At 44.4% G+C, this 27,595-nt stretch overlaps 1 protein-coding gene and 1 non-coding gene across 3 annotated transcripts in view; one reads left to right on the top strand and one right to left on the bottom strand.

The window, feature by feature from the left end:
• The window catches only part of LOC137336085 (uncharacterized), a 38,702-nt gene extending 26,928 nt beyond the window's left edge, over positions 1–11,774 (top strand). Inside the window, exons 7-12 of one of the 2 annotated variants that reach the window (XM_068001573.1) lie at positions 1,250–1,348; positions 3,414–3,559; positions 6,751–6,922; positions 7,448–7,560; positions 10,989–11,073; positions 11,302–11,774. In XM_068001573.1, coding sequence (XP_067857674.1) covers positions 1,250–1,348; positions 3,414–3,559; positions 6,751–6,922; positions 7,448–7,560; positions 10,989–11,073; positions 11,302–11,358 — 672 coding nt within the window. In that variant the 3' untranslated portion in view covers positions 11,359–11,774. Of the gene's footprint in view, positions 1–1,249; positions 1,349–3,413; positions 3,560–6,738; positions 6,923–7,447; positions 7,561–10,988; positions 11,074–11,301 lie in introns of both variants that reach the window. The other variant, XM_068001572.1, reaches the window with a different exon arrangement.
• Positions 11,775–27,249: 15,475 nt separating this feature from the next.
• On the bottom strand, positions 27,250–27,322 carry trnaa-agc (transfer RNA alanine (anticodon AGC)). Its single transcript has one exon. It is a non-coding gene; the product is annotated as a tRNA-Ala (tRNA).
• Positions 27,323–27,595: the final 273 nt, after the last annotated feature.

Here is a 27,595-nt window from a genome sequence, read left to right as displayed (position 1 = left end):
GCAGGGTTCAGGGTTTGAAGAGGATAGCGGAATCGGCTAACATTCATTCCTTAACCAACAGCACAAATGGAGAGATTAACGAGTCATTTATCTCAATGCGGCGTTTATCCTGAAATTCCCAATGTTTCCTAATGTCCTTCAGGAAAGGGAGCTTGCCACTACTACCTGGTGTGTTCCAACACATAACTCCAGTTCCACACGACGAGTTGAACCCTTACTGCTCCCAAGGTAACTAACGATGGGCAATAATTCCAGCTACGTCCCAAGAGCAAATTTAATAAAATGCTTGTAAGGGCAGTACAAAAACGTGAAAAGAGGGTGGGGAATTGATGTGATACAAGCTATTAATGCCACTTCGTTGCATTCGTGCTCCTTCTCCGGCAGTTTGATCATCCATTCATCCCTCCATCTCATCACAATAAAGCAGCAGATAATCTCATTCCCAGCAGGATCTAAAAGAGAAAAGTGAAAAACTATTTTGGATTCAGTGCCTAAATATCTAAAACAGTAAACTGTCTTCCCTTAATTCAGGTACGTACTGAGCTGCAGTGAATCTCCAGAGTCCTCTGCTGTGTTTCAGGTTTCAAGTGCAGTCTTTGTAAACCATATTAATTCAGATATAATTGATATTTTGCAGATCAACACTAACGTTACAAGATATATAAGAGGATGCAGCACTGATTGGCTTTCACCAGCTTCACACTGATTGCACAGATGGCTCCCATTTATTCCTAATGTAAATAGTAGCACACTCGCCTCTGAATCAGGAGATCATAGGTTCATGCCCCATTCTATAACTTGGACCCATAATCTAGGCTGACACTGCAGTGCAGTGCTGGGGGAGTGCGGCACTGTCGGAGGTACCGCCTTTTGGATCAGAAGTTAAACTGACGCCTCGCCCGCCTGTTCAGGTGGATGTAACAGATCCCCTGGCACTATTTGAAGAAGAGGGAAATGTTGGCCAACATTAATTCCTTAACCAGAACGACGATAAGACAAAATAACTGTCATTTTTCTCAATACTGTTTACAGGACCTTGCTGTGCGCAAATACTCCACCGCATTAGCCTGTAAAATAAAAGTGACTGTACATTAGATATGTTTCATTGGTTGTGAAGCACATTGGGACATTTTGATGATAGGAAAAGCTCTATAAAAATGGCAATTCTTTATTTCTAATCCAATGTTGTTTCCTAAAGGCCGGACGTGTGCTCAAATTTACAGTGGGATATGTTTGTGTTCTTCTTCAGAGAGTGATGATGCAGATAGTACAAGAGCTGTGCAAGAGACCCGGGCTGAACAAGTGTGGCTTTGATATGCCGACCATCTACATCCCAGATCCAAATAGGGTAGGGCCGTCTTTTCTGAATGTTAATCAGAAATAGACTGACCTAACAGACGCAACGGTCTATGAAGGTTAACCGTGTGTTTGCAATGTGCATGCTGGATAAGAAACTGATTGCAATCTCGTAGGCAGAGGTAGGGGTTGATCCACATAAAGCCAGATCACAATTTCAGTCATGTAGGGCACGATGTTGGTTGACTGCTGTAAACCAAATTCATAAATGATTTGAAAGAGAGACCTGATGGAGTGTTAACAAGGTTCCATATCACACATTTGCGCGTGGGAGTTGGGAATTTAAATCATTTTCCTTTAGTTATTCTCTACATGGAGGTAGTGCTGCCTAGGTCGTATTCATTGTCCCTCCCAAGCTAACCTGAAAGGTGATGGTGGGCCATCTCTTTGATTCTTTGAAGTCTTGTGATACTGGTGCTCCCAAGATGGCTTCAGGTGAGCCATTACGGGATAATGACCCAATAAGATGAAGGAATCGTGATATAGGTCCCTGTGAGCCTGATGTGTGACATGAACGGGAACTTGGAGGTGATGGAGTTCCCATGATTTTGCTGTGCTTGTCCTTCTTGGTGGTAGAGTTCGCAGAGGAGAAACGTGTTGATGAAGTTCCTGGTTGAGTTGCTGCAATACATCCTGCAGATCATACAGTAGCCGCATTGTGCCGAAAGTGGAGGGGTGGGTATTAGGTCGAATACAGGCCGATTGAGGGGTTGGGTCCAGTTGTCGCTGATATTCTTGATTTTGGATAAGTGTGGGGTGAGGCATTTGGGCCTCGGAAACTCTAGAGATGTGCATACAATGCAAGATTACGTGAACGGTTAAGAAGTTGGGAGGAAACGTGGGGATCGTAATAAATCATTGAACGTCCAAAAGCAGTGTTGCAAGGACATTGTGAAGGTAAATAGAGATTTAGGTTATATTGCTACAACAGTGCAATATAGAACTAAGGACACTATACCGAGGCATTGATACCTGGAATATTGTGCCCAGTTTTTTTCGCCACACATGGTGAGGGATATCGAGGCCGGGAGAAGTTACAGAGGAGAGCGATAAAAGCAATACCCATTCTTGGGCTTCTTTTTTATTGGGGTAGGCTAGATAAGTTTGAGAGACTTTCATAAGAGGAATGTTAGCTCGGTAGAGATACAACTGAGGGTATTAAAACGATGAAGAGATTCAATTCTGCTCAGTTGTATGGATCGTGAGTATAAAAAACGTCAGCAAAGTGTTTATTTTAGATATTCGGGCTCAGAGTTCTCAATCCCTGGAGTATTTACGGGGTCGCATTGATTGTTGTGGTCTCCTGGAGCTTTCCTCGATTACCTTAGAGGGTCAGAGAAGAATTTCACTGAGTTTTACGAAATTGATCTCACTTCTTTTTCTGTGTTTTGCCTTTCCCAGGAGACTATGACTCGGAGGAGGTCGATATTGTCCGTTGGCTGCACTGTCTCTGCGGGGTGGGCTTTATCAATCTAAGGACCTTTAAACAACTTTTACGTATATTCGTATGTGTATCCTAATTGAGAATGTCAAATAACTCCGCTTTTATTGAAAAGCCTAGGCGAGGGCACAAGGATTATACGGAGGTTGAAAAGAGCGGTAGAGCAGAATAAGGAATGGTCAAACATCGTCAAATTTGGGTTTGAAGAAACAGTGGATACTGGGACGAAAGGGATGGTCATGTCGGCCGGGAACCTTTGTATTCTGGCGTCCATAGAAAGATTGGGGTAATTTTAAATTTGAGCGTTAGTGTCGAACGGGCGATGTCTGATCGGCAGCTCGTTGCACAACTCTCCTGACTTTCCTTTACATGGCAGCCATCCAATATCTAACCAATGTCGCCATTTTCACACAATTGCCAAAAGTTCAAATTACCCCCATTCAGTTAGAGTAGAAAACAATGCCATTAATCATCAGTTCAATACAGTCAGGAGGCAGGGAGCTCGCCGAATTATCAGTTCAATCATCAACGTGGATAAGAGAATGCTCAGAGTAGCTTTGGGTATGAGATGCCACTAATGAATCAGTTGATTCTCTTATGTCCATTGGATTGGCAGCCAACACGTTGTGTGAATCAGATCCAAGAGGTGTGCACGACAATAGAAAAGGCGATAAACCAGAGAGTTCAGAACACGCTGAACCAGCTGGAGAAGGACTGCGAGCTGATCATCCACTCAAGCAGGTGCAAACTCGAAGAGAGCAGGTGAGGCTTTAGTGTGTGTTGTGTTCAGGACAATTGCAGTAAGACTGGGGAAACAATGATGGGGATAAACAACATTGTCAGGAACAGTTACAGAAAAATGATATTATAATTGAGGACGGCATGGGGTTCTTTATCATGTTCGGAAAGTTGGGTTTGTTTTCTTCAGAAAATATGATACTTCAAGGTGATTTAATCGAAGATTTCAAGTTTATGTGGGGAGGTGACAGAAATTATTGTGAACTGTTCATTTACCAAGGCACACGAGGTAGAATCGGGGAATTAGGAGCAAGAAGAGCAATCGGATGACACTTTTTATCCAAAATGTATTGAGAACGTAACTCAGTTACCAAGGAAGAGAATTGAAGCATGGAGGACGTAAAACCTGGAGTCAGGTTTGAGTTATGTGTAAGTGGATGTACAAAGCTTTCAAAGCAAAATTGGACTTTGAAGCATTAATAACTATGGAGGGATTGGATGTAAATGTTACGCGAGCATATCTTCGATTTGGACCGGACAGATTGCTGAATATTCCAGGTTGCGCCCCTGAGTCACCCATCTACTGCTTAAATCTTCATCCGTGTTTTTCTTACCTCCAGGTTCGACGATTCGAACGCTCTCCTGGCCGGTCTCTGATCATCCACAGTCTATGCACTTCAGCTCAGGCAAAACGCTGCTGCCCATATCCTAACTCGTAACAAGTTCCGTTAACCCATTATACCTGTGCTCGCTCCCGGTCCAGCAATACTTCGATTTTAATATTTTCATCCTCATGTTCAAATCCCTCCATGGCCTCGCTCATCCTTATCTCTGTAACCTCGTTCAGCCCTATAACCCCCCGAGATCTCTGTGTTCCTCCTTCTGGCCCCTTTTTTTTATTCTTTCTTGGGATGTGGGCGTCGCTGGCGAGGCCGGCATTTATTGCCCATCCCTAATTGCCCTTGAGAAGGTGGTGGTGAGCCGCCTTCTTGAATCGCTGCAGTCCGTGTGGTGAAGGTTCTCCCACAGTGCTGTTAGGAAGGGAGTTCCAGGATTTTGACCCAGCGACGATGAAGGAACCGCGATATATTTCCAAGTCGGGATGGTGTGTGACTTGGAGGGGAACGTCCAGGTGGTGTTGTTCCCATGTGCCTGCTGCTCTTGTCCTTCTAGCTAGTAGAGGTCGCGGGTTTGGGAGGTGCTGTCAAAGAAGCCTTGGCGAGTTGCTGCATCGCATCCTGTGGATGGTACACACTGCAGCCACGGTGCGCCGGTGGTGAAGGAAGTGAATGCTTCGGGTGGTGGATGGGGTGCCAATCAAGCAGGCTGCTTTGTCCTGGGTGGTGTCGACCTTCTTGAGTGTTGTTGGAGCTGCACTCATCCAGGCAAGTGGAGAGTATTCCATCACACTCCTGACTTGTGCCTTGTTAATGGTGGAAAGGCTTTGGGGAGTGAGGAGGTGAGTCACTCTCCGCAGAATACCCAGCCTTTGGCATGCTCTTGTGGTCACAGTGTTTATATGGCTGGTCCAGTTAAGTTTCTGGTCAATGGTGACCCCTGGGATGTTGATGGTGTGGGATTCAGCGATGGTAATGCCGTTGAATGTCAAGGGGACGTGGTTAGACTCTCTCTTGTTGGAGATGGTCATTGCCTGGCACTTTTCTGGCGTGAATGTTACTTGCCACTTTTGCGCATGTCCCACCTCCTTCGCCGCACCATTGTCGGCCGTGTCTTCAGCTGTGAAGATCCTAAGCTCTGGAATTCCCTCCCTAATCCTCGCCGCCTCTCCACCTCTCTCTTCCTTTAAGCCACTCCTTAAAAGCTACCACTTTGGATCAGCTATCCTAATATTTCCTTCTTTGGCTCGTTGCCAATTTTTGTCTGATTACGCTCCTGTGCAGCGCCCTGGGACATTTTACTGGGTTAACGGCGCTATATGGTTAAAGTTTGAGAAATGGAGGGGGAAAGGTGGTGGTGAGGCAGTGCTAGCGAAGGATTCTGTAATAACGATAGAACGTAGTGATATCCTAGACGATGCAATGAGACAGAATTTAAGTGGATAAATTTAAGGAATATGAAGGGCTATGGTACAAAACTCGATGTGAATTACAAAACATCAAACCTATGAGATAGAGGGGGGGGGGGACAGCAACCAGTTCAGAGCGATAATGTAATAACAACCAGTCATTAATATTGGGACGTTTTAGCAATCCCAAGGTAGACGGGAATAAACGTAATACACCTGGTCAAAGTAGAGAAAACTTCTTGGTACTGCAGCAACAGATCAATAAAAATGGATCTGTCCAAAACTACCTGAGCAAGAAAGTTGGCAAAAGGGTAAATAGGTCAGCAGTGAGAATATTGATATATGAGGTAGAGAGTTCAAATAAATACATTACTAAAAGGAGAAAGGAGTGCATCAAGATAGGGAGTAATTTTACCGTGAGCATTAGTGTAAACTGGTGAGTTTGTTTCGGCCGCCTGTTTTACGCCCCGCCCTATTTCCATTCCTATTGAAGTCAATCAGGAGAGATGGAAAACGGGCGGTCGCTTCGTTAGCCCCCATTTTGCACTATTGGCCAAAATTAAAATTATCCCCCATTAAAATTCAACTGAAACTTAAAACAGAGATATCCGATAAAGTTTGGGCTAACGATATTAAAAATAAGGAATTATAGAAAGGCTAGTGGGGGATTTTAAAGGGAGATTGGAAAGGCGAAAATGGAATATTACAAAAAGGATAGCAGATAATTGGAACGCAAATAGTAAGGGGTTTTATGTATATATAAAGTATAAACAAATAGTTAGAGAGGGTAGGACTGCTAAGGAATTAAGAATTCAGGGTGGGTGTGGCGTTGGATAATTTTAACTCTGGCGATGGCGTAAAATGAACGATATTGAATTAGCCGTCTATTAAACACCAGGAAGTCAATGAAAGGCAAAATCGCGCGGGGAATATAATGGGCGGAAAATTCGTTTCCACCTGTTTTGTATCCCTGCCCATGTCCAATTCCACTTCCATTGAGTGTAAATGAGATGAAGATGTAGTATGGGCAGATGAACTCAGATATTAAGAAATGCTCCAGTTTCGGATCACTGGTGTTGATTTCTGGTGTCATGCGGTGCTAAGTGACCATTATTACAGTAATTTGGTGGAGGTTAGGAAGCTGTTTGCCGCCAGTTACTTAAGACAGTGATTCCAGCTTTCATTTCAGCGAACAAGCATCTCAGAATAGGTCAGCCTGGATCAAGCGAATGTTCTTCAGCTCCTTGGCATACCTCGTACCACTCTCACTGCTGACAAGTTTCATCATTTCCAACACATCAAGAGAAAGCCTCAACGATATTATGGGAGAGGACATGGCCAACATTTCGCAGATCTGGGCGGTATGGCTCTCTTTTAATATCCTGAGTATAAACAGTCAGAGTCCGTCAGTGCTAGAGGCCTATCTGTTTGATGGGACAGTGTGGAAGGTGCACTACCCTTTACCTGACCAGTGTTGTACCTGTCCTCTGACTGTTTGATGGGACAATACAGGAGCTTTACTTTATATCTAATGTGTGCTGCACCTGTCCTCTCAGTATTTGATGGGACAGTGTAGAGGGAGTTTTACTCTCTATCTAACCCGTGCCGTAGATGCCCTTGGACTGTTTGATGGGACAGTGTGGAGGTCGCTTTACTCTGTACCTAACCCGTACTGTACCTACCCTGGGAGTGTTTGATGGGACAGTGTAGAGGGAGCTTAACTCTGAATTTAACGGTGCTGTACTTGCCCAGGGTGTGCTTGATAGGACAGTTTAAAGGGAGATTTACTCTGTATCTAACCCGTACTGTACCTGTCCTGGGACTTTTAGATGGCACACTGGAGATGGAGCTTTACTCTGTACTTTTTTTTCTTCTCTTCTGGCTAGTGGTGCGTATCTACAACCTGGAACTGGCTAACTGGGGACAGCTACCTTCTGGCCCTGATCCTGCTGATTGGATTCACGTTCGTTTCGCTGTTCCTTTCAAAATCCTACTCCAGGTAATATGAACATTATTCTTACTCCTGACTCCTGACAACTGTTACACAGTTAGGAATGAGATTTCCACCCTGTGAGAAACATACCGTGTCACTCAAACATAAACTATGTAAGCTAGGAGAGAAAAACAGAAAGAGAGAGACAGGTATAGAATCAGAGACACTCAGAGAGAGATGGGGAGTCAGAGGCAGGGGTAGAAACAGAAAGACAGAAAAGACACAGAGAAAGATAAAGAGATATATTTAAAGAGACCGAAGGAGACAGAGACATCCTTCATGACCTCTCAACATCTGACCAACAAGGTTAAGTCTGAATACTTTCTAGTCTCATTTGCCGTACTCACCCCTGATCCGCTGTCAACATTCCCATTCTCACCATCCATCCATGAGGAAAAAGAAACTCTTGCCTAGTTTCCTCACAAACTTCCTGACAATTTTCCGACTCCCTCGCCTTTAGATTAACATCTCCCCTCCCCAAATTCTGCCTTGCTCCGTACATCAGTTGTTCTCACAAGTCGAACCTTCGCTCCTCATGCCACAGAGGGGCAGATTTCTGTGTATCTTTGCAAACAACTCGGCCACTCATCACTTTTCAGATATGGCCTCTAGATACACTGTACAGTTCATATGTAACTCTATATACACTGTACAGATTATGGGTAACTCAATATACACTTTCCAGTTGATGGGTAAATCTATTTACACTCTACAGTTCCTGGGTAACTCTATACACATTGTACACTTTATGGGTAAATCTATAAACACTACTCCTTTGGCTAGCTCTGTACATTGTGCACTTAAGGGGTAACTCTATACGTACTGTTCAGTTTATGGGTAACTCGATACATACTGTAGAGTTTATGGGTAACTATATATACATTGTACTATTGATGGGTTACTCTACATACACGATACAGTTTATGGGTAACTCTATATGTATTGTACAGTTCATGGGTAACTTTATAAACACTGTACCGTTTATGGGTATATCTATATATACTCTGTACAGTTGATGGGCAACTCTACATACACTGTACAGTTTATGGGTAAGCTTATGATATATTCATTGTGAAGTTTAGAGATCACTCCCAGGTATATATATTTTACAGTTTAAGGTTGCTTCTAAGTAAATACATTGCAGCGTTTGGAGATTATATTATGGCATAACTGTATACAGTTTAATGCTCAGTATAAGAATTTGCATTGTACGCTTTATGGATCACTCTACCATACGTACATTGGACAGGTTAAGATTCACAGTGCGGTAAAACATTCTACATTTTAAGTGTCGTTTTATGTAAATGCAAAACACAGTTTAAGGATCACTCAAAGGTATATATATTTAACGTTTAAGGGTCACTGTAAGTATAAGAGACTGTTAGCTAAGATAGAAGCTCATGGAATCGAGGGAAAAGTATGGACTTGGTTAGGAAGTTGGCTGAGCGAAAGGACACAGAGAGTAGGGATAATGGGAAGGTACTCACATTGGCAGGATGTGACTAGTGGAGTCCCGCAGGGATCTATCTTGGGGCCAAAATTATTCACAATATTTATTAACGACTTAGATTAAGGCATAGAAAGTCTCATACCTAACTTTGCCGATGACACAAAGATTGGTGGCATTGTAAGCAGTGTAGATGAAAACATAAAATTACAAAGCGATATTGATAGATTAGGTGAATGGGCAAAACTGTGGCAAATGGAATTCAGTGTCGACAAATATGAGGTCATCCACTTTGGATCAAAAAAGTATAGAACAGGGTACTTTCTAAATGGTAAAAAGTTAAAAACAGTTGATGTCCAAAGGGACTTAGGGGTCGTGTACATAGATCAATGAAGTGTCATGAACAGGTGCAGAAAATAATCAAGAAGGCTAACGGAATGCTGGCCTTTATATCTGGAGGACTAGAGTACAAGGGGGCAGAAGTTATGCTGCAGCTATACAAAACCCTGGTTAGACTGCACCTGGAGTACTGTGAGCAATTCTGGGCACCGCACCTTCGGAAGGACATAGTGGCCTTGGAGGGAGTGCAGCGTAGGTTTACTAGAATGATACCCGGACTTCAAGGGTTAAGTTACGAGGAGAGATTACACAAATTGTGGTTGTATTCTCTGGAGTTTCGAATGTTAAGGGGTGATCTGATCGAAGTTTATAAGATATTAAGGGGAACAGATAGGGTGGATAGAGAGAATCTATTTCCGCTGGTTAGGGATTCTAGGAGTCGGGGGCACAGTCTAAAAATTAGAGCCAGACCTTTCAGGAGCGAGATTAGAAAACATTTCTACACACATTGATACTAGCTCAATTGCTAAATTTAAATGTGAGATGGATAGCTTTTTGGCAACCAAAGGTATTAAGGGATATGGGCCAAAGGCAGGTATATGGAGTTAGATCAGAGATCAGCCATGATCTTATCAAATGGCGGAGCAAGCACGAGGGGCTGAATGGCCTACTCCTGTTCCTATGTTCCTATGTACATTATACATTTTATTGGTCACTCTAAATATACATATTGTTGATTTTTAGAGGACAGTTATCATAAACCGAACAGTTTTATGGGCCTCACGTGAAAGGAAAGCCTTTATACTCAGCCAATGTGGTTCCGTTGGAAATAGCCTCAGCTCCAAACCAGATGGCCTTTGTTGAAGTCCCATTGCTCAAGCCCATAATCTCAGCTGAGAAATTCGGGCCTTCAGCGAGAACCATCTACCTGTCCCAGTGGATTCAGGTGGACGTTGAAGACCCCATGACGCTATTTTTTTTTTTTTATTCGTTCACGGGATGTGGGCGTCGCTGGCAAGGCCGGCATTTATTGCCCATCCCTAGTTGCCCTCGAGAAGGTGGTGGTGAGCCGCCTTCTTGAAGCGCTGCAGTCCGTGTGGTGACGGTTCTCCCACAGTGCTGTTAGGAAGGGAGTTCCAGGATTTTGACCCAGCGACAATGAAGGAACGGCGATATATTTCCAAGTCGGGATGGTGTGTGACTTGGAGGGGAACGTGCAGGTGGTGTTGTTCCCATGCGCCTGCTGCCCTTGTTCTTCTAGGTGGTAGAGGTCGCGGGTTTGGGAGGTGCTGTCGAAGAAGCCTTGGCGAGATGACCAGCGGGTTCTCCCGTCATTGCCAACATTGCACAGTCACCCAAAACCACTGCAAACATACCAATTGGTGATTGTTATTTCTGGGATCTAATCACAAAAAAAATCTCACTTCTAATGTTCTGCCGAGAGATGGGATGTAAATGCAAGTATTTGCTTAAGGTGATTACACAAGATTATGAGACACAATATACCTCTGATGTTTTCTTAGGAAGAATTCTGTAGTTGCAGTTTGCACATGTAAAAAAAAGATAGTTTACAATTGAGGAGAAATGGAAACTGCTCTTCCACAAATTGCATCTTGGGCTCTGCTGAATTGTTGTCTCTATTTTTCAGCACCAAAACTACCCTATCGAGGAAGGATAAAAAGAAACTAGAGGCAAAACTTGATTACGTCCAACGTGTTGTGGTTCAGAAAAAGGTAAAATTCATCTGTCTCCCCGCCCGTTAACTGATTTTAAAACTCGATCAGCGTTTATTTGTACATCTACATTTGCATTGCATTGGCCTTTGCAGGTCCTGTATTTGCCTTCTGTATGTACATCTCTGTATCTCGACAATGATTGCAACTAGGCAGTCCAGTGTTTGATATAAATTCACTACTGGATCTCCTTTATTCAAACGGAGGGCTCTCTTTTCCCTGTTGCAGACACAGCTCTATGAGATGTATCTCCATCAGTGCGTCTCCGAACAGGACATGAGCTAAAACTGATCAGCAGTAGAACTTTGGAAAGAGCCTCCCTTGAGATAATAATATGGTGAGATTTCTAACGCTGCGTTCCCGTGACAACCTGTGACTAATTAAGCTTCCAGCAGGACTGAAGCAGCTACTTGCAGCTGCCTAGGACAACCTATGGAGCAAGTTCCCACATATCTAACTATCTGTTGTATGTGTTACACCCAGCCTTCCCTCAGTGTGCTTCTAATGCTCCATCCGACACACTCTTCCTCCTCCCTGTATCCCCATTGCTTTGGACTCATGAATCGTCGTACTGTCTCCAAGTTCTAATTCATTGGTCTCAGATACTGAAAACTGTGGGACTCTTTACCGCGTTCGCTCAATCCCTGCCTCCAACAATCTATATATGTAAAATAAAACTTTGGCCTTATCCAATTACTACACCTTGATTCATGGTCTCATTTTCTCACCTTTTGATAGCTATGTAGTGTCTTGCTTTATATCGGTCAGAAATGTCATCTCAGGATCCTCAGCAGATTACTTGGGCCTTGTGTTGCAAAACCCCCGTATCGACAGCTAAGCACATGTTTCAGTCACGTAATCTCAAACCCTGGGAATCATTCATCTCGGATTCCCTGGTCATTGACCACACATTAATGTGGACCATTTGTTTTGTTGGTTCTGAAAGGAAGATCATTATTCTGATTAATTATAATTTCTCATTCAGTCGCCTAAATTCGCTGCATTAAATCGGGAGTCAAACAGTCTTTCTGAGGAAGTATAATGATGAGATGTGCTTTTAACTGTGGCAAATTGAATTCAATGTACATAAATGTGAGATCATCCACTTTATATCAAAAAAGAATAGAACAGGGTACTTTCTAAATGGTAAAAAGTTAAAACAGTGGATGTCCAAAGGGACTTGGGGTTCAGGTACATAGATCATTGACGTGTCATGAACAGGTGCAGAAAATAATCAAGAAGGCTAATGGAATGCTGGCCTATACATCTAAAGGACTGGAGTATAAGGGGGCACAAGTTATGGTGCAGCTATAGAAAGCCCTGGTTAGACCGCACCTGGAGTACTGTGAGCAGTTCTGGGCACCGCACCTTTGGAAGGACATATTGGCTTTGGAGGGAGTGCACCGTAGGTTTACTAGAATGATACCTGGACTTCAAGGGTTAAGTTACGAGGAGAGATTACACAAATTGGGGTTGTATTCTCTGGAGTTTCGAATGTTAAGGGGTGATCTGATCGAAGTTTATAAGATATTAAGGGGAACAGATAGGGTGGATGGAGAGAAACTATTTCCGCTGGTTGGGGATTCTAGTAGGGGGCACAGTCTAAAAATTAGAGCCAGGCCTTTCAGGAGCGAGATTAGAAAACATTTCTACACCCAAAGGGTGGTTTAAGTTTGGAACTCTCTTCCACAATCGGCAATTGATACTAGCTCAATTGCTAAATTTAAATCTGAGATCGATAGCTTTTTGGCAACCAAAGGTATTAAGGGATATGGGCCAAAGGCAGGTATATGGAGTTAGATCACAGATCAGCCATGATCGTCTCAAATGGCGGAGCATGCACGAGGGGCTGAATGGCCTACTCCTGTTCCTATGTTCCTGTGTTACCATGTTCCCAGATAATAACACCTGCACCACATGTATTCAGACATGAAGAGGCGCCTATTTCCAAAAAATGCATTTTATAACTGCGTGCTGCTTAGTTCTGGTAACAAAGTGTGGTTATTTCCGGTAACAGTTTGGTTCGGTTCTGATAAGAGTATGACACAGTTCTGGACAAAAGAACTAATGCTATATTCTGGTAACAAAGCGTGGTTAGTACTAGTAACAGAATACAGTTCGATTCTCTTAACAGTGCAGCGTCGTTCTTTAATAGTGGATTGCTCAGGTCTGGTAAGACGGCTGCAACTCGCCGCAGGTAGTAGAATATGATTCAATTCTCGTGATAGTGTTTGTTTTACTTCTGGTAATAGCGTGGCTCAATTCTGCAACAAACTACAGTACAGTTCTGTAACAGAGAGCAGTTTTGGTTACAAAATGCAGTTTAGTTTCTATTATTCATGGTGATAACATAGGAACATAGGAATTGCTGGACGAAAAAAAGACCAAAGTCCATCTAGTTCGTCTTCTGCCATCCTGGTCGCCGTATCATACATCGATAATGGAGTTGTTTACGAATCATGGCAATCATTCTCTATCAATGAGTTTACAACAGACCCAGACATGAAGCGAGGAAAACCCCAGTGGTGAAAAACATTGGGAACCATCGGTCAAACGTCACCTCTCCCTCCCAAGCATGTTACACTTACCACATGTCCTGTCTCAAAAAATTCATATACTCTATCCCGAAATATTATTTTTCTGTATAACGACTTGCCTTAGGCATGATAAATGACAGAGGGTTTACTCTCATTTTTCAGAACCAAGGGTCTGCCCAGGCTTAAACGTGCAATGCTTCTGCCTCTGGGTGTGGGGATAGAGGATCAGCAATGATTGGTGTCTGGCCACCAGCAGTGCAAATGTACATCCCACCAGAACGGATGCAAACTACAGTGAGCTTACTGAGTTTTACAATGATTCACAGTCATTTCAGAACTCGGTTAGAACAGTTTCCATCTCGAAGGTGATGGGACAATGGGAGCGCCATTTAATTCAATCCTCACACCGAATGTAGTTCTCCATTTAGCAGTCAATGAAGTTTGATTTTCATTATATTATATGTAAGTGCCTGATTTTTGCAGGAATATATTATTAACAGATCAGATGATGAAGGCGACTGCAAACTCAGCCACGTGAACTCTAAACTCTTGGCTCTGTTCCACCGCTGTGCTGAATTAATTGATCTCAGCCATGGATGGGAGCAGGGACTGATGCTATTGGCCTTGGAGCCCAAGACTGTGGAGAATTGCCCAGGAGTTCATGTTGCTCACGGGTATCCGATGATTGCCGCTAGGTGTATTTCGGGTAACGAGAGGATCAGATCAAATGATGTTGACACTAATTGCCTGAAATCTCACCCCGAGAATGGGCAGTTGGGCGCAGTACTGGGAGGGCAACCTGTCAAGAGGGTAGGACAAAACTGGTCACGAACTTTAAGGGAATCTGTTTAATCTCCTATATTTAACTACCTTATACTGCGGTCGGTGAGTGTATGGAATGGAGGGCGGCAGGTGGGCGCTTTATGAACAAATTCAACAGTTGGATAAATCTCTGGGTAGAAATTGAATACAGGAGAATGATGGGTGAGGAGGGAGATGGGATTTTACAGACACAATTTCCCATCAGATGGGACCACATGGGGTTATTTACTGACCTGTACCATTCAATGCTCCTGCGGGGAATAATCTGTCCACAGCAAAATGAAAAAGGATGCAGCAGGTGAGGAGATCACAAAGATATGGAGAAGCGGGAAGCTAACAGAAAGGAGAGAGGCGGGAGCGAAAGGAGAGGAGAGGGGCGGGGAGATAACAGAGAGGAGAGGGGCAGGGAGATAACGGAGCGAAGAGGGGCAGGGAGATAATAGAAAGGAGTGGGGCGGGGAATAACAGAGAGGAGAGGGGCGGGGAGCTAACAAAGAGGAGAGGGGCGGGGAGCTAACAGAGAGGAGAGGGGCGAGGAGATAACAGAGAGGAGAGGGGCAGGGAGGAGAGGGGCGGGGAGCTAACAGAGAGGAGAGGGGCAGGGAGATAATAGAGAGGAGAGGGGCGAGGAGATAACAGAGAGGAGAGGGGCGAGGAGATAACAGAGAGGAGAGGGGCAGGGAGATAAGAGAGGGGAGAGGGGCGGGGAGCTAACAGGGAGGAGAGGGGCGGGGAGATAACTGAGAGTAGAGGTGCGTGGAGCTGGCAAAGAATGTGGGGTACTCGGGGAGCTAGCAGAGAATGCGGGGACTGAGAGCTGGCAGGAAACGAGAGGGGTCCAGTGAGATTGAAGGGAACCGGGGAGCTGGTAGAGAATGAGCGGAACTCGGGAATGTGGCAGTGAATAAGGGGGTATCAGGGAGCTGGCAAAAAATAAGGGAGACCATGGTAGCTAGTGGAGAATTAGGTGGATTCGGGGAGTTGGAAGAGAATAAGTCGGCGTGGGGGTGGGGTGGAGGGACCTGGCAGAGAATGAGAGGGAGTCGCGGAGCAGGCAAAGTTAATGAGGATTTGGGGAAGAGGACTGGTAAAAATTGATAGCAAGGGTTGGGGGAGGGTTAGAGAGTTTGTAGCAGGAGATTCGAGAACTGTCCCCGTGGATTGAAATATAGCAAATGTAGCCTTGCTTTCAAGAAAGAGGGGAGAGAGAAAATAGAGAACTATAGGCCAGTTAGCCTGACATCGGTGGTAGGAAAAATACTAGAATCCATTATTAAAGGCGGAGTAACAGGGCACTTAGAAAATCATAATATGATTACGCAGAGTCAACGCGGTTTTATGAAAGGGGAATCGTGTTTGACATATCTATTAGTTTTTTGACGGTGTAACTATTCGGGTTGGTAAGGGAAACCAGTGGATTTCGATTTTCAAAATGCATTTGATCAGGTGCTACACAAGAGGCTGTTACACAAGATTAAGGCTCATGGGATTCAGGGTACTATATTAGCATGGATTGAGGATTGGATAACGGAGAGAAAACAGAGCGTGCAAACAAACGGGTCATTTTCGGGTTGGCAGGCTGTAACCAGTGGGGTGCCGCAAGGAACAATGCTGGTCCTCAGCTGTTTACAATCTATATTAATGACTTAGATGAGGGGACCGAGCGTAATGTATCCAAGTTTGCTGACGATACAAATCTAGGTGAGAAAGTAAGCTATGAGGAAGATGCAATGGGGTTGCAGAAGCACATAGACAGGTTAAGTGAGTGGGCAAGGTGGTAGATGGAGTATAATGTGGGGAAATGTGAAATTATCCATTTTGGTAGGAAGAATACAAAAACAGAAGATTTGTTAAAAGGCGAGAGACTAAGAAATGTTGGTAGTCAGAGGGATTTGGGTGTTCTTGTCGACGAATCACAGAAAATTAACATGCAGGCACAGCAAGCAATTAGGAAAGCAAATTGTATTTTATTGCAAGGGGTTTGGAGTAGAATAATAAGGGGGTCTTGCTGCAATTATATAGGACTCTGGTGAGACGAAACCTGGAGTACTGTGTACAGTTTTGGTACCTTTCCCTAAGGAAGCATGTACTTGCCTTAGAGGGGGTGCAACGAAGGTTCACCAGATTGATTCCTGGTTGTCCTGTGAGGAGAGATTGAGAAGAATGGTCCAATATTCTCTGGAGTTTAGAAGAATTAGAGGTGATCTCACTGAAACGCATAAAAATCTAAAAGGGCTTGACAGGGTATATGCTGAGACGCTGTTTCGCCTGGTTGGAGAGTCTAGAACTAGAGGTCATAGTTTCAGCATAAGATGTCAGCTACTTAGGACCGAGATGAGGAAACATTTCGTCACTCAGAGGGTTGTGAAACTTTGAAATTATCTATTCCAGAGGGCTGTGGATGCTCCGTCGTTGAGTCTATTCAAGATTGAGATCGATAGATTTTTAGACGCAGGGGATATGGGGATCGGGCGGGAAATTGGAGTCGAGGTAGATCAGCTATGAGGTTATTGAATGGCGGAGCAGGCTCGCGGCGCCGTATGAGCTACTCCTGCTCCGACTTCGTATGCTCTTATGTTTCTACCAAAATCTATCACTTCACACTTCTCTGCATTAAATTTCATCTGCCATGTGACTGTTCATTACACCAGTCTGCCTCGGTCCTCCTGTTACCATCCTCCTCATTTATTACTATATTTCCGAGTTTCGTGTCATCTGCAAACTTTGAAATTATAATCTGTATACCCAAATCCAGGTCATTAATATATATCAAAAAGAGCAGTGGTCCTAATTCTGGCCATTGGGAAACACCACTGTATAATTCCCTCCAGTCTGAAAAACAACCGTTCACTACGCTCTGCTTTCTGTTCCTTAGCCAATTTTGTAACCACGCTGCCAGTGTCCCTTTAGTACCGTGGCTTTAATTTTGTTAACAAGTCTATTATGTGGCACTTTATCAAATGCCTTTTACAAGTCCATATACACAACATCAGCCGCACCATCCTCATCAACACTCTCCATTTCTTCATAAAAGGGAACTACTTGTACCAGAGAAGGACTGTCACCTCTTGCTTAAGTGTAGAGGATCCTGTTGACCGGAAGTCACCGGTTAACGGTTTTGGCTTCGGACACAGAGGAAGAGTCAATTCTCTCTTAATTCTCAATTCGCTTTATTAACGTTATTAGATCATGCACATACCGCTTATACGTCTAGTTAGATATAGGCATGTAGTTTACAGCAGGTTATACAGGTTTATACTCAAACTAGGATTTAAACGCACACCCACTAAGTTTCCTGAGGAATACACCCCGAGTATTAGGCTTTAAACGCAAACCCACTAGGTTTCTCTATTAATACTCCCCGGGTATTAGGCTTTAAACGTACACCCACTAGGTTTTCCTGAAACATTCCCAGAGTGGTCCCAGAATAGAAAGGATATTATATTGCCCGGAAAGGAGAGACGCTGCTGTCCAGGCAATTCTCCCTCTTACTCCCGACGTCGTCTCCACATCCTTGACGCAGTCTTTACGTCCCTGACGTAAGGTATTCACTTCCACGAGGGTTAGCCTCCAGAGTCTCCCAGAGTCTCCTTCACAAACAAAGACACACCAACAAAAACACACACACACACACACACACACTCTCTCTCTTGCTCACAAACAAACAAAGACACACACTGAGCCCAAGCCAGCAACTCTTCAGTTTTTATTCCCCAAGTCTGTCTTTTCGAACGATGCTGTCTTCTCCGGTTGGCTCAAAGTTGCTGGAGTGACCGATGTCATCCCCTGATTGGCTCTGTTCCAAGGGGTCAGGTAGCATCACCGTCCCTTTGTCTCTGTAAGAAGCGGAACGAATTCAAACCGGTTCTGGCCAGTTCAGACCAGTGACTGAACTCCAGGTCACCTCAGTTCAAAAGATCAGTGTCTTTGTTAGCACTTCGAATTCAGCTCAGCAGTCTTCTGCAGCCTCTGGCCAACATCTCCCCCCTTTTGATCCAAAGATGCCTATCTTAGGATCATTATTCTCCCTTTCTGTGTACTACTCCTGAGGCCGTCATTGTCCCCCAATGGGTATGTTACATCCGCGATTTCATATGATTATAGAAAAAACAATATAAATGGTTATATAAACAATACAAAAAGGAAGCGTATAAAATATACTTCACACACTGTCCTTATGTTGATAATCGCTTCTTCTGTTTCATTATAGCACTAACACTCAATTGTTGCAAAATTTCATTTTCCACCTTCTAAGCTGATATACATTGAATATGACAAGTATTAATGCACATAAAATCACAATTACAGCAGCATGTGATAAAATCCTGACACATGGATGTATTTGAACATTAGATCCCCAATTCCAAAACTTATTCCAGAACCCAGGGTCCCGTAACAGTTCATCTGCGTTATCAGCATGCGTTTTAATTATTTTAGTGTGTTTAGTCCATTGATGAGTTATCTCATTAGCTTCCTCTGCTATTTGCATCCAATCTGCAGTCAGGTGCGGAATGGGTGGTAGTTCGGTAGGAACATATTTCCACAGATCTTGGTCTATATCGGTACGTTGGACTGTGAGGTTTTCGTTTATTACCATCCTCATTATTGGCTTAGGCAGAACTTGTCCACCGACAACCAAGTCTGAGGTCACGTTGTTAATGATCACATTGTGTCCTTCCAGAGGGCACTGTTTCCATCCTTTGTTATAGCTCATAGCCGCTGTGGCTATGTAATAAGTTTGTCCCACAAGGGCGTATTGTAAAAAGGACTGGTTGTTAACTGGCAAAATGGACAATGAACAATTTTCATAAGTACTGAACCCACAATTAGTAAGTCTCTGTCTCGTTATCTCTTCTGCACAGGCCCAGTGATTCCCTCCTTGGTGACACTTTGACAAATCTACCCCTTTCTCAGCACCGTCCATTACAATAGCATGAGATGGTGGATTGCTCAAAGAGATCCAAGTACCCTCATGATACTTGCCCACGTTATGAACTCTTTTTAACGGATAGGTCAAATTGCTTCCGTGCCGGGGAATATGAAACACCGCCCCAACGTAATATGTCCCTTTATGAGTCACTACTCCAGTCAATATTTACATAAGTGTGGTCCCAGTGGACCATAATTTTACCTCGACCGTCGCTCGCCGATGGTCGCTCCATAAATGGACCCACAAATTGATTAATAATATTGCCCTCTGGGATTACCGATAATGTCACCTCGAGAACTGTGTTACATGAAAACCGTACTCCCGCTCCCTCCGGTATACCCAAAGTCTTTCCTACACACGCTAACCCATTCACTCCCGTATAATACAAATTTAAATCCTCCCTTTTCCCTTTGTTGGTTCGGACTGTCTTATTCTGCAGAGCAAAATTGTCCCTGGTCTCGGGATATCCCTCCGTCGTCGACACTGCTTCAGACACGTTCATTCGTCGTGACGGCTCCGAGGCAGGTTCAACCACAGTTCTGATGACGATCAATCCGATAGCAACAAAATGCATCATCCCCTTCATTCTAGGCTGGACCTGGAATAAACAAGCGTAATTTCTGCTCTTATGTACAGTTTCTTTTAGGTACTATCATAAGTCCAGTCTCTCCATATACTGAGCCAGACCGTCCAAATCCTGTTCCCAATTTGTTTCAGATTCTAACCGTCCGTTTCTTCTAACCCACTTACTCCCCCTTTTTGTTTTGTGTTCCTTTCGTTTTGTTCCTGGATTCGCCTCTGCATGCGAACGGACAGTGTCAAATTTGTGTTCAATCACCTCCTCTTGGACCAATAGCTGGTCCTGTTCTTGATCTCCCTGACCTTCAGAATTCAGAACATCGTTAGCATCGAGCAGCACATGCCAATGATGATTATCTTGTTGTTCTCCGACCAACTTTAGCTGATTAATGTGGTATCTGCCACTCTTATCTGGTGCCGTTAATATCCTGTATACAGATGGGCGAGCTTTGTCTACTATCTCATAGGGACCGGCAAACTTTGGACTCAAGAATGAGGTGGGCTGGTATATGTATATCCCACAGCCAGTTCTCCTTTCCCCATCCTGTACTGATGAAGAGCCATCCACAAAAATTTTAAAAGAGGGTTCTTCCTTTCCTGTTTCCTTTGTCTTTCTGCTTTCAGGCCCCGTCGTACCCCCTCCTTTTTGTTTTGATACAAATGGGCCCTTGGGGTCATTTGATATCATCAATTGACACTCATGTTTATCTCCCCGATAAACTAAGTTGTCTGCTAACATAGTGGTGTTTTTTACCCCCTTTACAGTTATATTTCTCCCTTGCAGCAACAATGTCCTTCTAGCGATTCTATTTTGGCTAACTGAACCATCCTTAATCCTTCCATCTAACAGTAACTGTACTGGGGTGTGTTCTGTTAATATTGTAAGTGGATTTAGTCCCACTATATAAGTAAAATGCTGCACTGCCCAAAAGACAGCTAGCAAGTGTCTTTAGCATACCGTATACCCCTGCTCTACCGGTGAGAGCATACGTGAGGCGTACGCTACTGGTCGTAATTTCCCGTGTGTCTCCTGTAACAGAACTGCCGAGAGGGTGGTGTCTGTGGTAGCCACCTCCAATGCAAATGGTTCCGTTGGATTTGGGGTTTTTAAAGCAGGCGCAACAGCTAGTGCTTGCTTTAGATCAGTCGTGGCCTGGCTGTGTTCTGTTTTCCACTCCCAGGCCACATTCTTTTTTAATAATTCCATCAGTGGGGCCGCCTTTGTGGCGAATCCATCAATATGGTCCCTGCAATATCCCACCAACCCTAAGTAGGACCTTAACCCTTTTACATCCCCCGGAACAGGGAGTCTGCCGACTGTCTCTACCCTTCGTTTGTCAATGTCCCTTTGTCCCGGCGTCAGAATCATTCCCAAGTAAGTAACTTTTTGTTTCATGGTCTGCGCTTTTTTAGGGTTAATCTTTAATCCCAAGTCATGTAACAACTGCAGTAATTCACTTAGCAGTTGATAATGTTCCTTCTTGGTTTCAGTTTGTAGGAGTAAGTCGTCTACATACTGCACTAGACATTCAGGCCTTGAGAATCCTTTTAACCCTTCCCTCAGCCGTTGGTGAAATATGGACGGGGAATTGTGAAACCCCTGCGGCAGGGCGGTCCATGTATATTGCTGTCCTTGGAACGTAAATGCGAATTTATATTGACATTCTTTCTCCAGTGGAATAGACCAAAAACCGTTACTTACGTCCAAAACCGTAAACCACTGCGCATCCTCATTTTGTCGAACTACTATCTCTGGGCTCGTTGCTACTGTCGATGCTGTTAGCGGGGTGACTTTATTTAATTCTCTGTAGTCTATCGTTAGTCGCCACCTACCGTCGGGTTTCCTTACTTGCAAAATAGGTGCGTTATTAGTAGAAGCTATTGTTCTTAATATCCCTTGCTGCAGCAGACTCTGTATCACCTTCTCTATCTCTTCTTCTGCTTGTTTTGGGAAACCATACTGTTTCTGTGGTTTGGGGTATGGACCTTGTATACACACACTCCCGGTCATTTTCCCACAATCATGTTTATGTCGGGCAAATACGATTGAGTTTTGTACAATAATCTGTTGTACTTCACGATCGTTACTCATTTCTCCTGGTTCTATCCACATTTCCCCGATCGTGCATATCCTATCCTGATATTCCCCCACCGGGACGACTGTGTGATTTATACTGCCCATGCCCAAAGGCATTTGCCAAATCATACAATTAACGGGGTCGAGGCAGAATCCCGCTTTGGCCATATAGTCACTCCCTAATATATGTTCTTGTTCTCGAGGTAATTTAATCAGGACCACTGAATGCTCTATCACTATGTCTCCCACACCGACCTCCAACGGTACACTCACATATCCCACTTGTGAATGCCCTGTGAATCCACTGAGAATAATTTTATTTTGAATTTTCCAATCTATGTCATTGATCTGAGTGGTGTTAATGGAGGTTTGGGATCCCCCTGTGTCCCAAAGGAATGTAAGAGGGCGGCCTCTGACCCTACCATTCACTTGGGGTCTCCCCATGTCATCCAACCGCGCGTCACACACCCATAACGGAGAGGCCTGAGACCGTCGTTGCAGTTCGGGGTACAACCCGGAACTCGGTGATATTTCATTCGTATCACACTGAGGACTTGGTCTATTCGGCTCTTCCACGGGTCGGCTCTGATTTCTTCCCTGACCTGCATTCTCTCATCTCGTATTCGGGCAGTCCCTTGCGAAGTGTCCCTCTTGGCCACAGTTATACACCTCGCCTGGAGTTCTCCCCGTTCCTGAGAAGTTTCCTCTGCCTCTACCTCTATCTCTTCCCACTATCTGATAAGCTAGAGGGGGTTCCCCCTGAGTCGGTCCCCTCCCTTCATTTCTCCAAATTATCACCTGATCTTTAACAGGCATTGCTCTGTCCCCGGATGCCTTGGATCGTTTTGGTATTTCCCTTTCCCATACTCTAACCATCTTCCTAATTATCCAGGGTTCCGTATGTGTGTCATCAGCGGGGTCAAACTGATCTCGTGCCTTCCTCGAATCCTCAGTGCCATGCGACACTAGTGTTCTCAGCCATCGGTTCCTAACCTCCCGCTGTAAATTATCCCTATCTAATTCTGTACCATAGACACCTTGAAACACCGCCCAAATGCGGGCCGAAAATACAGCGTGGTGTTCACCTTTCCTTTGATAGCATCTCATCAGCGCCTCCACTGGATCCCCTCTGTTATCACCCATGACAGATAATACCTGGTCCTTTAAGGCCACATTCGTGCCTCTACCAAGTTTTTGTTCCTCCGGTAGGGCGGAGTGTATATGTGGGTATAGGCACATTAGGATTAATTTCCTTTCCTCAGCATCGTCTAAGCCGTGTATCGCTCTCTGTTGCCTGACCGCTGGGAACAACTCCCTGGGATCATCCCCGGGCGCACACGTTCCAATATCTTTCGCAATAACCCTCAGTTCCTGTACCCCAAGTGGGGTGGAATATGTCATATCCTGGCCATCTTCCCCCATCTGTGCTCTGGTGGTTACAAGGGGGGCCATTGGGGCAGACGGTTCTTTCTGCTCTGGAGCATATGCTGGCGGTGGGTCCCCTAGTGGAGGTTCCCTATCACCGCTGCTGTATCTATCCGCCTTGTCTGCTCAATCATCCCAATCTACATCCCCGAGACCACTTTCTGCACCTCTTTCGGGTGCAAAAGCACATAATATGCCCCTCTGTGCGGCTAGCTGATCTTGCAGCCTCCCTATCAGTTTCTGGCACGTTGTGTGATCGCGAGTACTACTCCTCTTCTCCTGAGCTGATCTGTGAATCACATTCATAGCAGTTTTTAAATCACTACATTGTTGTTTCCATCTCTCCACCTCAGCTTTAGCTGCTTGGGCTTCTCCCTCTCTCTTACTCTTTTCATTAGTTAATTTTTCGCACTGTAACTGATATTGGTTCATGTGCATCAAATCTGCACTTCTCTGTCCCTGTAGATCAGTTACTTTCTCACTAAGGCGGGCGATCTCCTCACGGAGTGTTTTATTCTCTACTTCTAATCCGCCTCGGATTTCCTGAGTCTCTTCTCTCTCTCTCCTAGCCTGCTGTCGGCATTCTATCCATTCCTCAAGTAAACATCCGATCGCTACGGACTTCTGTATCTTTTTAAATTTCCTATCTGACATCTTTGTTTGCGCAATTTTCCAAAGGACCCCCCCAACAGGCGTTGCCTTGTCTCCAATGTGACCCGCATACTCCCCGTATTGCGGCCACTTCCCTATTACGTCTTTTTGAAGGAGTCCCTTCCAATCAAAACAGTCCAAGTCCCCAGGGCTTGGTGACTTCCATTTATTCGTCATCTTGTGTTATTAACTATGAATTAACCCAAACTCCTGTTCTCTGTATACTTTGCCAAATTCGGTTCGCCTCGAGGCTCCCGCTGACGCAACGGAGAGATTTATCCTCGAGCCCACCCAGGGACGCCAAAGATGTTGACCGGAAGTCACTGGTTACAGTTATTGGCTTAGTACACAGAGGAAATGGTCAATTCTCTCTTAAATCTCAATTCGCTTTATTAACGTTATTAGATCATGTACATACCGCTTATACGCCTGGTTAGATATAGGCATGCAGTTTACAGCAGGTTATACAGTTTTATCGTCAAACTAGGATTTAAACGCACACCCAGTCGGTTTCCCTGACTAACACCCCCTGAGTATTAAGATTTAAACGCACACCCACTAGGTTTCTCTGACTAACACTCCCTGAGTGGTCACAGAATAGAAAAGATATTATATTACCGGGAAAGGAGAGATAACGCTGGCCAGGCGATTCATTCTCTCTCTCCTAACGTCGTCTCTCCGTCCCTGACGTAGTCTCTACGTCCCTGACGTAGGGTTCCTACTTCCGCGATGGTTCGTCTCCGGAGTCTCCCTCACAAACACACTGGCACCAAGCCTGCAATTCTTCAGTTTTAAATTCAAGCCTGTCTTTTGGAATGATGCTGTCTTCTCCGGTTGGCTTTAAGTTCCTCGAGTTGTCGGTGTCATCCCCTGATTGGTTCTGTTCCAAGGGGCTAGGTCGCATCAGCTCACTACTCCTTTTCTAAATAAGGACTGGTGTCTCATCACATCTCCTTTGTCCCTCCAAGAAGCGGAAAGAATTCAAACCGGTTCTGGCCAGTTCAGACCAGTGACTGAACTCCAGGTCACTTCAGTTCAAAAGTTTGTGTCTTTGTTAGCAATTCGAATTAAACTCAGTAGTTTTCTGCAGCCCCTGGCCAACAGAGAGATCGCTCTGTCTGCTGCTGTTTGTCCGCCTCCCGCACTCTGGGGGAACCGCCGAGGTCGGTCTTCATTTTTCTCTTCTGGATCCGGCCTTATCCGTTTGTTGTTGACCGGAGTGCGTCAAATACCAAGTCAGTGAGAAGCGGGTGCAAATCACATCGGCAGAGCCGCTCGGGGAAGGTGACTGGTTTAATATTAAGTTTTTTAAAAGGAACAGACTGTACAATGATTGGATAATAATAATGATCAGAATTAAGTTTGATATGAAGAAAGTTTTTTCAGATATTTTCAATTTCCACCTTCACCGGTTTTATATAGTAACAGGTAACAATGTTTAAGGGATGTGATGTACAGTGTTGGTGGAATCAGTGTAATATAACTTGATACATTGTAGAATCTCTTCTATATCCCAGGCTCTTACCTCAGGTTTAGACCCTCAGCTAGTTTAAAATCGGTCACTCACTGATATAAATTAACCAGTAACAACCCAGATTCCACGGCTTTTAAAGGTCACTGCGGATGTTCAACGAAGCGCATCTTGATTGGAGGCATATGTTTGAGAACAATCACGAAGCGATAATTGAGAGATGGACAATGTTTGACGGGAGCACTGATTTTATCAATCAGGCGCCGATCTTGTTGCACAATTGGTCAGCGTGCGATATTTTTATCGGCTCCAGAAATGCCCATGTTGTCAGGTCAAGCCTCATTTAAAATAGTCAAACCTTTTACTACGAACATTTTGACCGGAGTTGAAGGCACAACTGGTATGTTCCATAACGCATTTACTTCTTCGTGTTTCCATGTGGACACTAAGGTTCCTCTGGCCTACCGTCTTTCAATAGCAGGTGCGAGTTTACTTGTTTATAGGGGGAGAGGGGGCTATTGCGGCAGTCGTTAAGGCAAAGGGGCCGGTCCGATATCTTTAAATCTAATGAACCAAACACACAATTCTTCATTTCGTTAAGCGGATATTTATCGGTTGGAAGTTTCGTGTGTGGAAAATTTGGAAGGGAAATATTCTGCCTGTTGTCACTGTGCAACGGGAGAAATTATTCAGCTTACAGATGTTAATACGCTGAAAGGTCGAGAGGCCTTTTCCAACTCCCGTGTGGGACAAGTTTAGATTTTGAGACATTGGGTAAAGTGTTATTTTAATTGGTGCTAACGAATGACAAAACATTTGGCACAAACAAGAAGAATTGTAAACTCACGAGTTCACTGTCCATGTTTCTTTCATCATGTTCAACAGAAACAAGGATTCTCCTCAACACGTTACTGAGAATTTTATAACAGGGATCCTCACCATCTTTCGAGGTCGACGAGGGATAATTCAAAGTCCTACCAAGAATCTATACAATGGAAGTTTCTCTAAAGCGATCCTGTGTAGCTCAGTCGGCACAGCATCAGAATTTTAAAGCGGGGAGAGATCTGAGGTTCCAGGGTTGAAGTCTCTGTTCAGGCTGTAAATTTTGAAAGAGTTGGCAAGTTCTGTCTTTGCAGCGGAGCAAGAACCGCGGGACAGACGATGCCTGCGATGTGTGGTCAAAGCTTCGGTAGATTCTTGTTTCCCAGGGTTGGGCAGCAATGCACTGTCTGAAGCGGCATTCGCTGCTTTCCGCCAGGAACGTGTGATTGGAGAGAGTGGAGCCGGATAGGCGGCCTGTCGTGGCCTCACTCAATCCGGGAGCTGGGGAACATCGAACATCGAAAAACCGATGTGTTTGTTGCCGCGGCTGCAATGTTGTTTAGAATTGTAATTATTAACCGAGGCATCGCTGCAGGATCCTTTAATGATCTCTCACAAATCAACAGAAATCAGTCGCAATGTATAGCTTTGAGAGGGGCTTTCTGCACCGTCGGGACAGGAAACGGGAGTGAGTGGGAGACACTGTCGGTATCTGTGTAGTGTTTGAGTGTGTGTAGAACTGGACAGAGAAAGGAAAATATACCGGTTCTGTGAGGTGTTGTATTTTATTCACATTTAAGCACAGAGTGAATTCTTGCTTTTTTATAAATTTATTGACTTTTGGTGGATAACTTTTAGAAAATGTTTCCGCCCAGTTTTGCACTGGGGACCGTTCGCGTGCTAGGCAAACGTGATAACCACTACACTACGGAAACTCTATTGCGATGGTTAGTATAGGAAAAACTTAGAAGATAGCTTCCGCCTACAAATGCTCTCAATGTGGGAGACGGGTCCGGTTCCAATCGCCATTAATCAATCTGTAACTCTCTGTTTCAGACTGAAGGCAATCCTAATATTTTTTTCAATCCATTTATGGGATGTAACTCGTCAGTCTGATCTACACTCGCCAGACTCATGCTCAGATCTATCTTGTGTTTAATTGACGAGATTTTAGTGGCCAAGGCCTGTAATTGAGGGGCATTCTATGG

Source organism: Heptranchias perlo, chromosome 20 (assembly GCF_035084215.1).
Source record: "Heptranchias perlo isolate sHepPer1 chromosome 20, sHepPer1.hap1, whole genome shotgun sequence".
In the NCBI taxonomy this organism is placed as follows: Eukaryota; Metazoa; Chordata; class Chondrichthyes; order Hexanchiformes; family Hexanchidae; genus Heptranchias; species Heptranchias perlo.
This window is presented reverse-complemented; position numbering and strand designations above follow the sequence as displayed.